Source organism: Electrophorus electricus, chromosome 12, assembly GCF_013358815.1.
Source record: "Electrophorus electricus isolate fEleEle1 chromosome 12, fEleEle1.pri, whole genome shotgun sequence".
In the NCBI taxonomy this organism is placed as follows: Eukaryota; Metazoa; Chordata; class Actinopteri; order Gymnotiformes; family Gymnotidae; genus Electrophorus; species Electrophorus electricus.
This window is the reverse complement of record NC_049546.1, coordinates 9,856,236-9,870,621: the sequence shown is the minus strand read 5'-3', so window position 1 is coordinate 9,870,621 and position 14,386 is coordinate 9,856,236. Positions and strand designations below refer to the sequence as shown.

General features: G+C 42.7%; 2 protein-coding genes across 6 annotated transcripts; both read right to left on the bottom strand.

Moving 5' to 3' along the window:
• Positions 1-83: 83 nt before the first annotated feature.
• si:dkey-74k8.3 (transmembrane protein 109) lies at positions 84-4,698 on the bottom strand. Of its 2 annotated transcripts, XM_027002106.2 has the most exons (4): positions 3,831-4,698; positions 3,422-3,481; positions 2,625-2,727; positions 84-1,229 (listed from the first exon to the last, which is right to left on the bottom strand). In XM_027002106.2, the coding sequence occupies exons 1-4, from the start codon at positions 3,903-3,905 to the stop codon at positions 862-864; spliced, it is 606 nt and encodes a 201-aa protein (XP_026857907.2). In that variant the 5' UTR covers positions 3,906-4,698; the 3' UTR covers positions 84-861. The 2 variants fall into 2 exon arrangements, with proteins under 2 accessions (XP_026857907.2, XP_026857908.2); XM_027002107.2 differs by lacking the exon at positions 3,422-3,481.
• A 149-nt stretch (positions 4,699-4,847) lies between these two features.
• rnf20 (ring finger protein 20, E3 ubiquitin protein ligase) lies at positions 4,848-14,167 on the bottom strand. 4 transcript variants are annotated; one of them, XM_027002093.2, is made up of 22 exons: positions 14,096-14,167; positions 12,250-12,441; positions 11,931-11,999; positions 11,727-11,825; positions 11,455-11,602; positions 10,942-11,127; positions 10,657-10,772; positions 10,213-10,359; positions 10,022-10,096; positions 9,625-9,744; positions 8,781-8,960; positions 8,499-8,634; positions 8,209-8,330; positions 7,974-8,130; positions 7,517-7,787; positions 7,299-7,416; positions 6,953-7,102; positions 6,636-6,848; positions 6,306-6,431; positions 5,899-6,039; positions 5,647-5,751; positions 4,848-5,556 (listed from the first exon to the last, which is right to left on the bottom strand). In XM_027002093.2, the coding sequence occupies exons 2-22, from the start codon at positions 12,418-12,420 to the stop codon at positions 5,380-5,382; spliced, it is 3,027 nt and encodes a 1,008-aa protein (XP_026857894.2). In that variant the 5' UTR covers positions 12,421-12,441; positions 14,096-14,167; the 3' UTR covers positions 4,848-5,379. The 4 variants fall into 4 exon arrangements, with proteins under 4 accessions (XP_026857894.2, XP_026857893.2, XP_026857895.2 ...); XM_027002092.2 differs by lacking the exon at positions 14,096-14,167 and adding an exon at positions 13,059-13,147; XM_027002094.2 differs by lacking the exon at positions 14,096-14,167 and adding an exon at positions 13,059-13,147 and having other exon boundaries at positions 5,899-6,033.
• Positions 14,168-14,386: the final 219 nt, after the last annotated feature.

Genomic DNA, 14,386 nt, shown 5'->3' with positions numbered 1-14,386 from the left:
GAACTATGATGATTCATTTCTCGGTGATAATCTTGCCTAATGCTCAGCGTTGTTCAAAATTCTGTCAGTTAGTCAACCAGGCATTTTTATGGGCTTGTGTGTACTTTTATTTTTGCACATTAAGCACAATTTTGACCATTTCAAAGACTAATACAAACAGCTGTGTTGTGAGTGATCTATGTGTTGGAGGGAGAGAGTAGGAACAGTTTGTTCGGTTGGATTCCCCTTTTAGGTAGAGCACATTCTCCCCAACACTAAGGCCTCAAATCGCCACTGTTCCAAGTACGCTGGTGGCTGCTGCTATCTAATATAGTGTGTATAAACTAACCATTGAGGAATCCCAATAGCATCCCTTTATGTACAGTGCATTGGTTTGCTGCATCTGCTGCAGTCTATCAGTTCTGCCCCCTTTAAACCTGAGCATCACTGATATCAAACAAGAAAATGACAAAGGTAAAAATAATGAACCTCTATTTCCAGTGCATAGGAATTTCAAATATTTCTAAAGAAGCACAATATGAAGTCCTGGTTCACTTTTCACACTTGGATTACATGTTGGGCACCTGTTTTTGTGGAGAACATTTTTGAATTCAGAACTAGAGTTTCTTGCTAAATTAATAAAACAAACAAAGGTGTAAAAACTAAATGGATATTAAGAGCCCAAAATTACATAATTGAACTATTTGGAAAATAAGATGATACGCACAATTAAATAGTTTTCCACTGTAACACACCCAGTAAGCTGTATGATGATGATGATGATGATGATTATTATTTATGACGGTACTCAAAGCACACTTGCTGCCTTCTCCTCTCTTTTCCTCTGTCCCTCTTCATTTTTCCCATATATGTCCTTTGTATTTAGTCATCACTCTGTTCTGTCTTCTCCAGCACTTTGACGCGTCCCTCCAGGTTCTTCAGGCGGTTCTCCATCCACTGTGAACTTGTCCCACGAGCAGCTCCAAAGGCCACGCTCAGTACTGCGCAGAAAACCACCAGCAGGGTCAACCGCACCATCGTGATGTTGGGCGAGGCGCTCGGCTCACCGATGATGCGAATGAAGAGCCATCCGACCACGACCACTTTCAGGAGCCAGAACACCCGCTTCAGCAGCACTATGGCAACACGCAGCACAACACACAGCAGCCAGTAGCCAATCGCTGCTATCAGTGCCCACTTGGCAGCCAAGAACACACCCTCAGGAGTGAAGTGTGGGATGGACACTGGATCTGAAAGATGAGAAGAAATAAAGGAGAGAAAGAAAACACTGAAGTTGTTTAGTCTCAGGGTCTCAAAAAAGTTACTCACACTGTGGTCAATTAAATGTGGCCCGCAGGAGCTTCCCCATATAAAATGCACATTTGCACAAGTATTATAAGTAGTCATGAATTTTTATTCTCATATTTCAGAAGATCCCACATGCCTGAGGCACCAGCAAAGTCACGAACTTTTAATATTAATGAAATAGATTGAATATTTCTAACAACAGCATAAACGGTGCTACTTTTGGAGAATCCCCTGAATTCTCAAAACTATTGTGCTATTTAATTAACTTTTTTTAAAGAGAATTTGAAGTAAAACTAGTTGTGCGACACTTCCACACCTCAGATACTTCATTTTTTTCATTTCCTCAAAACAGTCCCAATGAGTTTTCCTCACTTGTAAAAGTAAAACTGATACACAAGAAAAATACAAGAGAACCAGAAGAGGACTGTCTCATGAAAACATTGCACGTTTAATCTGCAGACAGGGAACTGCTGTTATTTGTGAAATAACCACAAGGCACAGATCAAAGTCACATTTTTTGAATGAGAAATATAGTCTTATTTTTATGGTGGTTCAGATAATGACAGCCGAAGCAACTAGTGTGTGAGACCTCCAGCTGTACAGACAACTACAGTATCACTGATCATAGCGCTGTAACAGTGATGAACATGTATTTAAATTATTATTATATTGTTATTAGAACCAGGAAATACAGAGCATCATAGTGTCCTCCCCCGAAACCTCTTTTTGATGATAGGCCTTTTCCATGCACACTTGTACGCAGTCGCTAAATGGTTGAGGAAGGAAGAACGTGGAATCTGATGAGAGGGCGAAGCAATGTTTAGGTTTCTGTAACATGTCTGCTTTCATACTTCCTTTTCATCATAAATGTCATAACTTCTTTAAATAACACTTCTTATGCAATATAAAGAACATTTGTTGTCAATACAATGTAACCTTCCAAAGCTACAAATACTGAAAAACAGTTAAAAGTATTTGGACAAAGGGGAAAGGTGCTGCTCTCTCATCACCAGCTCTAGATTCTCATGTTTAACAGTTTCATTACAACAGAATTCCACTCCTGTGACAGATACACTTTCATTGACAAAAGCAATAATTTGGGTGGGTTAAATTGTGCTCTCAAACACTTTTACACTCTGCTGTTCTGAAATCCTAGACCCCAAACTTGTCTGGTCTTGTCTGGACCAGATCACCTCTTAGAGCCCTACCGCATCATACAGATGTATACATTTTCATTACCTTTCTGTGTCTCTCTAGTAAATGTAGCTTCGGATCCAGTGTCCTAGCTGCTGTTTGTGGTTGGACCTCACTGACGATGGCAGCGCCGGGGTACTCACCGCTTACTCCAGTCACACGGAGAATCTCAGACATATAGACAGCAATAACGTTGAGTCCACTGGCAGCACCCTCTGCCACGAAGCGCAGCACCATCTCCATGAACTACACAGGGACGGACAGCAAAGGGCAGACATCTGACTGTGCAGCGAGAGCTCGGCAGAATGGAGCCTTGCAAAATGAGCTGGATTTTACTCATGGTAAGAAAACAGGAGCAGAGTGGCTTTGCTTCAGTGATCATTAACCAGAGTTATCACACTGAGCACTCAGGTGACATGATGAAAAGCACCAGATAAGAAGATCTGAGTTTGTTTGAAGAAAGTGGGTTGTGTCAGAATTTGGGGTCAGAAGATTTTTTTTTTTTTTCTCCCTTCAAGTGTGTTTGTACATTAGGCAGTGAAAGCACAATGAAGTGTGTGAAAAGGACACCCGTGTATGAGCTGCACCCCCCCCCCCACACACACACACACTCCAACCATGCACAGATGACAAACATGCATGCGACACTGCACACTCACACATACTATTATTATTCCTGCTACCAAGACAGTTGTTTGCTAAATAGCATGGTATTTAACACCTGTCACACTGTCTGCTTCAAGATGACAAACAGGCAGCTGGTCTAAATAAAACCACAATAAACAAGAGCGCATGTACCTATAGACAATACATTAATACAAATGTTTCTTTCACACGGGTCGAAGCAGATTGAAAGCAGGGATGAAAACACAGACAGCACGTAACCGCATGCTCCTCAGTCAATCCAGACGCTGCAGACTGCTTTGCATAGACCTCTTACCATGACAACAGTATGAACGTTCTCTAGCCCAAACAGTGATTCAAGGTACCCTAGTGTTTTCTAGGTCAAGACATGAAAGTTGGATAGGGGGATGAAGGGGTGGGTGAATATATGGGAAAATGAAATTAGGGCGAGGGCGGGGGAGGGGTAAAGAAGCGTTAGAAGGTAGAGGAACAAAATGAAACGCTCAGAACAATGTGTACAATTCAAGGACTCAACAGAATAAAATAATAGGCAACTATTATTCAATGAGTTAATCTTAATGAGTTGTGGGTATTAGTTCGGAAGAAGGATTTAGGTGGCGAGGAAAAACACAAAGCTATAGAAATCAGTAAAGAGAAAAAGCTAACTTCCCGCGAATTATCCTGTTGTATATCTTTTTAAATACTGTTTTTGTTTTGAAACTCACCGCAAAAAAGGTTTCAGCTGCGTGGGTGCCAACCATGGACTCCACATAGCGGCGCGGTTCGTCCATGAGGTCCATGAGTAAAGATCCAAAGCTGTTTGAATCCTTGCTGGGAGTCTCCACGAGCGGCAGAGTTTTACATGCCGAGTTTTACATGACATGCCGCTGTTAGGGCCAAGAGGGTAAGCGACAAACCGAGCAGCTTGCCCGAGTTTAAGTCACCGTTGTGATAAAATAAGCCGTAGGAAATCATTTTCTGCCTCCACAAAAATAAATTTTGTTTAAAAAAAAGGGCAAACGTCAAAATGCTAAAACAATTCAGACGCAAACAGCACTACATTTCGGTCAAGTGCTTAGAGTCAAACTGAAATAAATAGTTTTTAAAAGACTACTGAAGTTATCAAAAGATGCAGCCCAACTTCGCAGTATGTTAGATTACCTTGATTTACTTTCTTAAAGTTTTTTTACAGATTGTAAAAAAGCGATCGAGACAGCTGTCTCGGACTTCAAAATAAGCACCGGTTGACTATATTAGGTAGTGAAGTTAAAATTAGCTTAGTGTAAAAATCAAAACCTTTAATATATTTTATGTAAATTCTAGGAGAAAAGTAAATCGTCGTTTGCATTATAAAATGTTCGCAAGGAAACTCGCGAATGAGCAAGAGTAAAGCGTTTAAACTTTCACGATTGTACTAAGTGGTAGAGAACATATCGCCGCTCGCATAAATCGCATGATGTAGTTCAGAAAGGTACGATTTTCCGCGAAAGTACGTTGTAGTGTTATATAGTTGTTCTACAAAAAAGGTCCCCTTACAGTCTTCTTCCGTTCCCTTCAGGAAGCGTGCAGTAATTACTTGAAACCTGCACAACAGTCGCGTCTATTACTGCTTGCCGAGCAGGAGTGAGCGAAGCACATGGTGGATTACATACCAAACGGAGAAGAGTATAATCTTAAATCATAAAATTCTAAAACGATATTTTATTTTATTTTTTAAATCAACAACTCACTAAAATCAGAAGTACACAGTTCAACAGCATTTTTAATGAATTGCAACAAAGCAATCACTCGACCATCATAACTAGGCAGTTTTGAAAAAAAAACAAAAACAAACAAACGTAAAAGTACAAAAAACAGTGTCTAGGAGACTCGATTAATATTTATTGACTGCTAATAAACTACTCGGCAGTCTATCAGGCAGTTAAGAGCAAGTCTCTAGACTATCGCTAACGATGTTGATGGAGACACCAAGCCCTGAGGACTAGGAAGCCAAACTGGTTGAGGTGGAATGAAGCAACAGCAAACTGCAATAAGCCTGAATAATCAGGGCAAGTTGTTCCTTAAACCAAAATGGCTCGCATCACAACCTGTCCGTGACGGAATGTCGATTTGTAGCTGATGGTGTCTGTGGTGAGCAAAGAACCTCAACAATAGAACATCCTTCATAGCAAAATCATCTACATCTAGTGAACCTAACAACACCACAATTCGTTGGAGGTTTTGGGGATGGGGGGGGATGCAACAGTGGCATTGCAGCTGCAGAGGCTCGCAAGCCTATTCAATGTAGATGCGATGGAAATCGTTGGCACCAAAGGCGGCATTGCACTTGGGGCACTTCCTCTGGCGAGTGTCGTAGCGTGTCTTCACGCACTCGAAGCAGAAGACATGGAAGCACTTGGTCAGCACGGCGTCCTTCACACGCGAGTTACAGCATGGACACGTCAAACGTGCCTGGGGGAAGAAGCACATTTCCCAAGGTGAGCCATGCTGGTGGAAATGGCCAGGCCACATTGGCTGGGCTTTTTGGAGAGCAGCAACTACCTTGTATTCGTTAATTTCCTCGTTCAGAATCTCATCCCCGTTGCGTATGTTCTCAGCAGGTTTCTTGGCTTTCTCGATTTTTCTGCGCAGTTTGGAAATGTCTTCCTAATTGGGGGAAGGGGGTCATACATTAGGCTATTTATGCATTTCCACCAGTAATATTGCTGTGTTCAATCTCAATACAAGTAGTTTAAGTGGTTTTGTAAATGTGTTGCTAATTATTTATTGATTTCGGGCAATGTGCACGTGCACCTGTGCGCGGCGGGCATTAAAGGACTCTTTTTCTCTGGAGATGCTGTTCTCGATCACCTCCTCTCGCACCGCTTTCAGTCTCTGCTGCACGCCCTCCAGCTGACCCCGCAGCTCCTCCGACTGCAGTGCAGACTCCTGAGCCTCGAACGCACATGCACAAGCGCACACACGGTGGAGAGAAAGAGAACAAGATAATTTGGCATGAGAGTTACTCTAGGATGAGGAAGGGGCTTTCACACTACTCCTCAGTGTCAAAGTGGCATGATTTCAATTATTTCTGGTACTAAGATTTAAAACAAATCGAAGCAATTTTAAATGTTTGTGTGATTAAGAAAACTTTAAAGTCTACCACAAATGTAACCTTTAACATTTACATGGTCTCAATATAAAACGTGGCTGGTGTGTACCTTGCGTTTGTTCATGTCTAGGGCTTGTGTACGTAGTGAGAGTTCTCTCTCTGCAGCACTAATGGTGCCTTGCAGGAGGCGCTCTTTCTCCTCCAGCTTTCTAACAACCTGTAACTGCGCATCCACCTGAGTGAAAGAGACAGCAAGAGAGAAAGAAAGGAAAAGTGAAAAAAAAAAAAAAAAAAAAAAAAGAGGAGCATTTAGAACTTTATATGAATGCTCTTTCAATTGACTAACACCCTTCAGCCTCACACAAAATATTCAGGGTCCACAAGTGACATGCCAGCACAACTACTTCCAGATCCACTGGCTGCCACAGGCCCCACCCACCTGGGTCTTGAGCGTGAGCAGCTGGTCAGCCAGCTCCTCCTTCTCCTCTTTCAGGAGCTTGTGGATCTGGTTGGACTTGATGCGCTCGCTCATCAGCTTGAAATTGGCATCATCCTTCTCACGTAGCTGCTGCATCAGTCGGATGTTCTGCTCCTGCATGTCCTCAAAGGCCTGCCCGGTGACGTCCATCTCACTCAACAAGGCATCCTCCTCCTGACATGCCCGCCCACCCACACATCAATGTCACTTTCCTGATACTGTTAGGAATGTCTCTGAAAGCGAGGAAGAGTGTGTGTTTAAGGAAAAACAGGAGCCACCTGCTTGGCAATGGAGAGTTTCTTGTTGAGGATGTCAATCTGTTCCTCCACACAGCGGATCTTCCTCAGAGCCTCCTCATCTGCCATTTTCTTCCCTTCTCTCCTCTCCCGCTCCTCCAGTTCCCGAAGGCGCTGACGCAGCTCCTCCGCCTAATATGCATACACACACAAACAGATGCATTTAATAGCCATAGATACCTAATTCAACTTTGTTAGCATAGGACTTTGTTAGCTTTGCTAGCAATTGATTGTAGACAGTATTAAATTAGTGAACTTTTGCTTGTTTGCATGTCTCTGGGTACATGAGATTGTACGTGTGTGTGTGCGCGCACGCGGATATGCTTACCTCAGCCTTGGACTTTTTCTCTGCAGCCATGAGTTGCACCTTGTCCCTCTGCTCTTTAGGTGCAGAACGATACATGTCCAGCAAGAGCTTCATCTCTCTCTGAGACTCCTGGGCTTTCCTGCACCACCATCAAGTCCACAACACTCAAAATGATTGTCTCTTTTATAATCATGAACAATTCTGACATTAGTATCACTGAAGACATCAACAGGTCTTACTTAAGCTCTGCCCGGATGATCTTCAGTTGCTCCACCTCCTTACGCTTGGGCCCTCCAATAACAGTGCAGCGTTCTGCGGGTGGGTCTTCTGATTGGCCACTGCTGGTGCCTGGCTTTTCCTTCTCCTCCTTTATCAGTCCACCCACACCACTCCCACGAGTCACCCTCTCTCTCTGTTCTTTCTCTTTTTCTTTCTCCTTCTCCTTTTCTTTCTCTTTCTCTTCCACAGTTCCTTCTGGTTCTATTCCAGGTTCAGTCTTAATTGAGAAGCCTGAGGAGATGCAAATTAAGCGGACAAGCAATCAAAAATGCAGAGAACAGCTTTTACTGCTCCGTGTACTACACTCCTCTTCACTAATACATTAAGGACTCCAGTGTTTAATATTTAAAAAATAAATAAATCTACATATATTAATTCAGGGCATTAAAAAGGAAGATGTGTAAGGTTAGGATTTACCAGTGCTTGTGGGCGTGACTGAACCATTATCTGGTCCCGCCTTCACAATGACATCTCCAGAGGTGGCCGGCATTAAAGGGGAGGCAGTCTCTTCTTTTATGTCCATCTCTGTGCTCGACTGTGATTGGAGGGCAGCACTGCCCTTCGCAGCACGGAGCTGTGAGGTATAAACATCTCTGTGTGACATCATTTCCACTATTTTAACTATTCCACTATTCTTTTCTCTCGATCTCACCTGGTTGAGATCTTGCTGGGCTTCTCGTAGCCTTAGCTTGTACTTGACCACCTCACCCTTCATCTGCTGGTTGTGTGTCTGTAGTGTGCTGATGAGGTGACGCATCTCCCGGTTTATGGGGCCTTATGGAAACAGAACAAGAGCAAGGAAGATGCAACACACTTCATGTTTTTGGTTTGCAGGACAAGGACATTGTATGAGGCCGAGGCAGAGGGCAGCTTATTAGGCCGAGGACAGCGACAGCTTATAATGCTGCTGTGGGAGGCAGTAAAGGTGAAAGGGCAGCCTACCTGCTTGCTCATTGGCAGCAAGCGTTTGCTCAAACTCGATCCTCAGCATCTCATACTCCTTCCGCACTTGTGCGAGGGTGTCCTCCAGCTGGATCACCTCTGTACGAACTTTGCGCTGCAAAGAGACTTCGTCGTTCTGGGAAACACACAGTACAAATTAATTTCTGGTCTGTTATAAAGGACATCATTGGAAATATAATTCAATACTTCAATCCTTGTATATTGGGGCAAGGTAGTACATATAGTTTCTCACACACACACACACACATACACGGCAAATACCTCCATGTGGTCAAGCTGGCGGAGGCGGGCAGCTCTCGTGGTGTTAAGGCGAGCTCGGGTCTCGTCCAGCTGGGCTTTCAGCACCAGAGACTCGTTGTAAAGCACTGAGAACTGAGACTGTAGACAGCGATACTCTGCAGTCTCCCTCACCACTCCCTCAGCCCGGGACATCAGCTCTGCCTGAGAGAAAAACGTGTGACCACGTCGATGTGCTATTCACCTTCAAGCTACTGCTAAACTGTGGCCAGAGTTTAACTTAATTCCATTCAGGTCCACTTTATTGTACCAGCACAGCATAATGAAAGTGTTAACCATGGCCTCACTGGTGCAACATTCTTGGGACACACAACAGTATAGACAAATTCTGCACTGAGGGAGAAAAATAGATCAAGTACACAGAGTGAGGTTTGTGGCTCAATAGTAATAGTAGTCTTGCCCTTGTTAAGTGCTCAAAAGTAACTAGACACAGTATGCTCTGCAAAGTAATATATGATCATATAATGCATGAAAATGTTCCTCTACCATTTCAGACATTATCAAGGTAAAGGAGGTGTAGACAAATAGGGCAAGAACATTACATTAAGTTATATTGGGAATATTAAGGGTACTCACAGACGAAAGTGTTAAAAGGACAACTACATGAATCTTGCTAAAGTTTTTGCCATTAATTGAAGGTGGGTGTAATTTTATATTTGGGTCACTGTGACATTGTAAAACTTGTCTTTTTAGTCAAAGAACACAAAGCAATGCTGGCAATATTGAGGTTATGATAATGCTCCAGCAAGTAAAGCGTGTGCGAGATACAAATGTGTGGAATGCGCTTTCTGCAAGCACATTCATCTACCTTCATACTGCTGTTCTCCTGCACAACTCCCTGCAGGTCTTGCTGCAGCTTCTGCAGCTCACTCAGCCGGTTCTCTGCCAGTTCCCTGTTCTCCTCCAACTCACTGTTCATCTCTTCAAACTGCCAAAGAATGGGAAGGAGGCACAAAGTTAAACAAATTTCAAAACATCACCAGCAGAGGCTGCCCAGATCAAGCTATATCGCATATAAACAGTCCCTGTAAAGTTCGTGCTTGAAAAACGTTCATCATAAAAATAATTCCATATCGACTACTGGATTCATACATAAAGGTTCTGTCAATTACTGTCTCAGCAATGAAGCTTATGAAGAGCTTTGAGGGAGAGGGGGTTCTGAAGACACAACACACAAACAAAATTCACAGCTCACATCCTCTTACCTTTCTCTTATTGATAGTAATGGTCCCACAAACACTGCTGGCCTCACCACACACCTTATAGCCTTTACTGTTCACCTGGAAGACAGCACAAGACACAAATTCAACAATGAGAGATGGGATAATACACAAATCAGTCTTAATGTATTTGCCAAATACAAATACAGTGCACACGCACATACACACACACTTACCCTCTCCAGCACTTCTCCCAGGTGTGTGTTGAGACGGTTTTCTCGCCGGCGAACCTTCTCTGTATCCCACTGCAGTTCCTCTATGAGCGCCTGCAGCTCACTAATTCTGTTATCAGCACGAGTGGCAGCACGGCCCAGGGAACGTGACTGCAACACACACACACACACACACACACACACGGACGCACATATGCACACACGTGCACACACTCTTATTTTACTACCTTTTTGGGGTATTTTGTGGCATTTCCATAGAGTTGTACTTTACTGTGAAAAGGTTAAAGCAATACCTAAGCTTAATCCTAACCTCAGGAGCCAAAAGGAAGTTTTTTGGCTCTTCTGACTTTTTAAGAATTTGACACCAAAGCTGCAGATAGAGTAAAATAGTTCCAACTAATCACCAAAAGTAAGACACAGAGGAAACCAGCACAATAGCTTAATCACCTCACTGGTCATGTGACTATATTTTTGCTTGAGGTTGTCAGTAAGCTGACGAAGACGTTCATTTTCATTGGCCACTAGGGTGTTGAGGCAGGTGCCAACCTCCCAGATAATTCCCTCTGAAATTCTCACACACACACACACACACACACACACACACACACACACACACACACACACACACACACACACACAAAAACAAACAAAAAAACCCCACACCCCTACGTAAGCAGTGTATTTAAAAAAATTAATTAATTTTAAAAAAAAATCCCATGCCGCATCTCTCACCAGTGCCAGACTCCAGGTCTTTCTTCAGTTCATCTACAGTGCTGTTCAAGCTCTTGTAAATTTCTACCGCATGACTGGCTTGCTTGCAACTAGATTCCACCCTCTCCTGCAGTTCTGCTTCCATCTCTTCACTGCTGCTACTGGCCAATATAGCAAGAAACGAGCTTGCTCCTTCACCCTGTTGACCTGAAGGAAAAGTCATACATTCACAATATTGTTCTAGTCACATCTGTCATGACAGCATTTTCTCTACTAACCTGCTCAGATTTTGCACCCTCATTTTCCTCTGTGTTGGCTTATGGTTTCAGAGAGACGTCCACTCACATGCTCAGTCCACTGCTAACATCGGAATACCAATAGTCGCAGTGTACTGCTGCTAACTCTGTGCATTTCTCCCTCATTATGTCCAACTACCAATCAAATACCTATCTCACACTCTAAGCACAACTTTTCAATACAAACTTCAAAGCCCTGCTCCCCACAAATGGTCATTCCCTCATCAGCAACCCTCACCTCTGTCCTTTGCTCGCTCCTGATTAGAGTCCCCGTCTGGCTCTGGTGTGCCTGGCTTTAGGCCCCGCCCCTCCCCAGGCTGGCTGTCAATGGGTTCACTCCCTGATTGGTCGTAGCGGTAAGCAATTAACCGCACGTTCTCATCAAACTGTGAACAACAGTATGGAGAACAGTAAGGTGAATCACACAATAATAACTAAAGGTTATGACCAGTATTACATAGTTACTTATAAAACCAACATATTAATCATATTTTTGTATTGGGGTATTACCTGGTTCCAGTATCTGTTGAGGATAAGTAAACTAGCATCATCTGTAGCCTGGCGAGTCTCAAGCCTTTCCACTCTTTCTCTCAACTCATCCTCAATAACCTTCAAATGGTCAGAAAGACAAAACATGTGCATGTGAATAGATATGTGCAAAAGCTGATCTACAGTCACAATAGTAACACTCATGTTTGTGTGTGAAAGTTATACCTGTCTTTGATCCAGGGCCTCTCCTAGCTTTCTATTTTTCACCAACAGTGCCTTAATATCCTGCTCTTCCTGGAAGAAACACATAAACTAAACATTATTTTAAGGCAATACTCTATCAGAATTTTTTTTTTTTGCCAAATTAGACATGATAAAACAGGGCAAACAACAAAAATGACTAGTAACAACAACTGAAGAACAACTGTGATATGACAAAAGGCCTTACTCGAGATGAAAAGAAACATAATATACTTGTCTGTCTGCATGTTTCTCTCTTTCAGACACAGACACACACAAACAAATACACAAAGCCAGGTCTCACCGAATTGGAGACACCTCCAAGTTTGATAACCGTTTCCACTGCAGTGCTTGCCCCTGCCCCTGTATTAAGACTCTCAGCTTCCTCGGTGCCCTCCCTCTCCCTCCGCTTCTCAGGGGGGGCACCAGGAGGACCAGAACCACTAGAGTCACAAGGGCGCTTCTGAGCAGACATCACGTACTGCCAGTTGTCGCTCTGGACCACAAGAAAAACAAGAAAACACATAAGATGGAGTAGACATGGTAAGTAGCCAATTTACAAGGATGGCGTTAATGTACCCAAAACGTTGAGGTGCGACTGACAATTTGCATTGTTGCAGACTTTATATATATTTGTAGTATAAAAGAGTAAATTGGGTGCCCACATCGTAACATCAGCTCGCTCATGTCTGATTTATCCCTTTTAAAATCTCAATTACGCGCAGCTAGCTAGCGTTAGCTGATCAATAAGTTTAGAAACGCCCTCAAGTTAGCTAGCTAGCTAGATAACCTCCTACACATCACAGGTTGACTACTACCAGATTGCACTGATCATTACAACATGAAAGACATGTTTTGTCATTGATGAATATGGGAATTATTGTTATGTATATGGCTACTTCTGACTACCCATAGTTATACTGACACATCCCGCTAGCTAGCTAAAGCTGGCTAGATTTATACCGAATGAACCGGAGAGTTCTGATTAGACAAGCTAAGACAAAAATAAATAAAATAAATACCATGCACAGAGGAAAACAACTTCAGCAGCGATATCTGTTTTAAGTAAGCACAATGTAAGAATATATAAAGTTCAATGCTAGGCGCACCAACCTTAGTGTAATATGTAACAGACCAATTTCTAAATGTTGATGTTGCGGACCATTTAGCTAGCTAGAGGGGGAAGGCTGCGTCGCGGAAACGGAAACTCCGTTAGCTACTGATGTGTATTATTGTTAGTAGATTATTATTATTATTGGAGCGCCACCAGGTGGTGGTAGGACCATTTAAATAGAAATAACACAAAACTTTTATGAGAAACTTAACGTGTTGAATTCTGCATGCTTAAAATCCTGTTTCTTAAATTGTATAAGTTCATCTGAAAATTACGTTGATGACAAATGGGTCTATGGTATAAAGCCGCTGTTCAAGCTTATCTATTAGCCCAAATGCCTTCCCTGTCGGTGCTGAAGTTCAGATGAGATTACATTAGATTTTCTGTGTGCCAGCCCATGTGCGTAATTACTGTCCAGAGGTCAAAGGTGCTCATTCTGTCTACAGGATTCTGCTTTGTGTTTTAGGCATGAACAAGAGTCTTTTGAACTTTGCCACTGGGTGTTTTTGAGACCCTTGTCACAAGTCCAGAGTCCGTATTGTGAAAGACAGCAACTTTTTCACTATTGGGCTAAATGTCTGCACATAAGCACTCACTTCTTTTTACATCATCGTTCAGTGTTTCTTAGTTAGCTCATATCCCTGCTTTCCAGTCCCATTCATCCGTTCTGTTGACACCACCCCATTTTTACTGATGCGATCACATCAGCCAATACACAATTACGTACCCCACTCCCCCCCCCCGACACACTACATTTTTGCATCACATTGCAGAACACACACACAAACACGAGGTATCGCAGTGGTATTAAAATATTTTTCAGAAGCAAAACGTATTCCTCCCCCAAAACATCTTCACCAGAATAAGTATTCTTATATATTGTGCTCTTAAACTGAACATTTCAGCAATATCAGATTCAGACTTGACGTCCGGATCCAGTAGAGCTAAATTTCACAGGTAGTCCTCAAATTAAACCCCCTAGTCCACTCATGAAAGACCGACACTGTACAAAACAGAAATGTCACAATAAGTTTACCTTTTATGACCCCACATGCTTGTTCGAAGGAACTGTCTACTGTCTACAGCAAGACATTGTCTCTTGCGTCGCACGAAGCCGATTATAAAAAACATTAATGTATCAAATGTTAGTTACTGTGTGTGGCACACTTCACATCAGAAGACGAAAGAGGGCATGGCTGTTCTTGTTTTGGTGGATCGTATGTACTACAGAATAACCTACATCTTGCGGAGTAATTTAAGTAATGTTCAATGTTCAAGTAATGGAAATAGTAAAACAATTCATTTGCGTATAGTGTTTAAGAAGTTG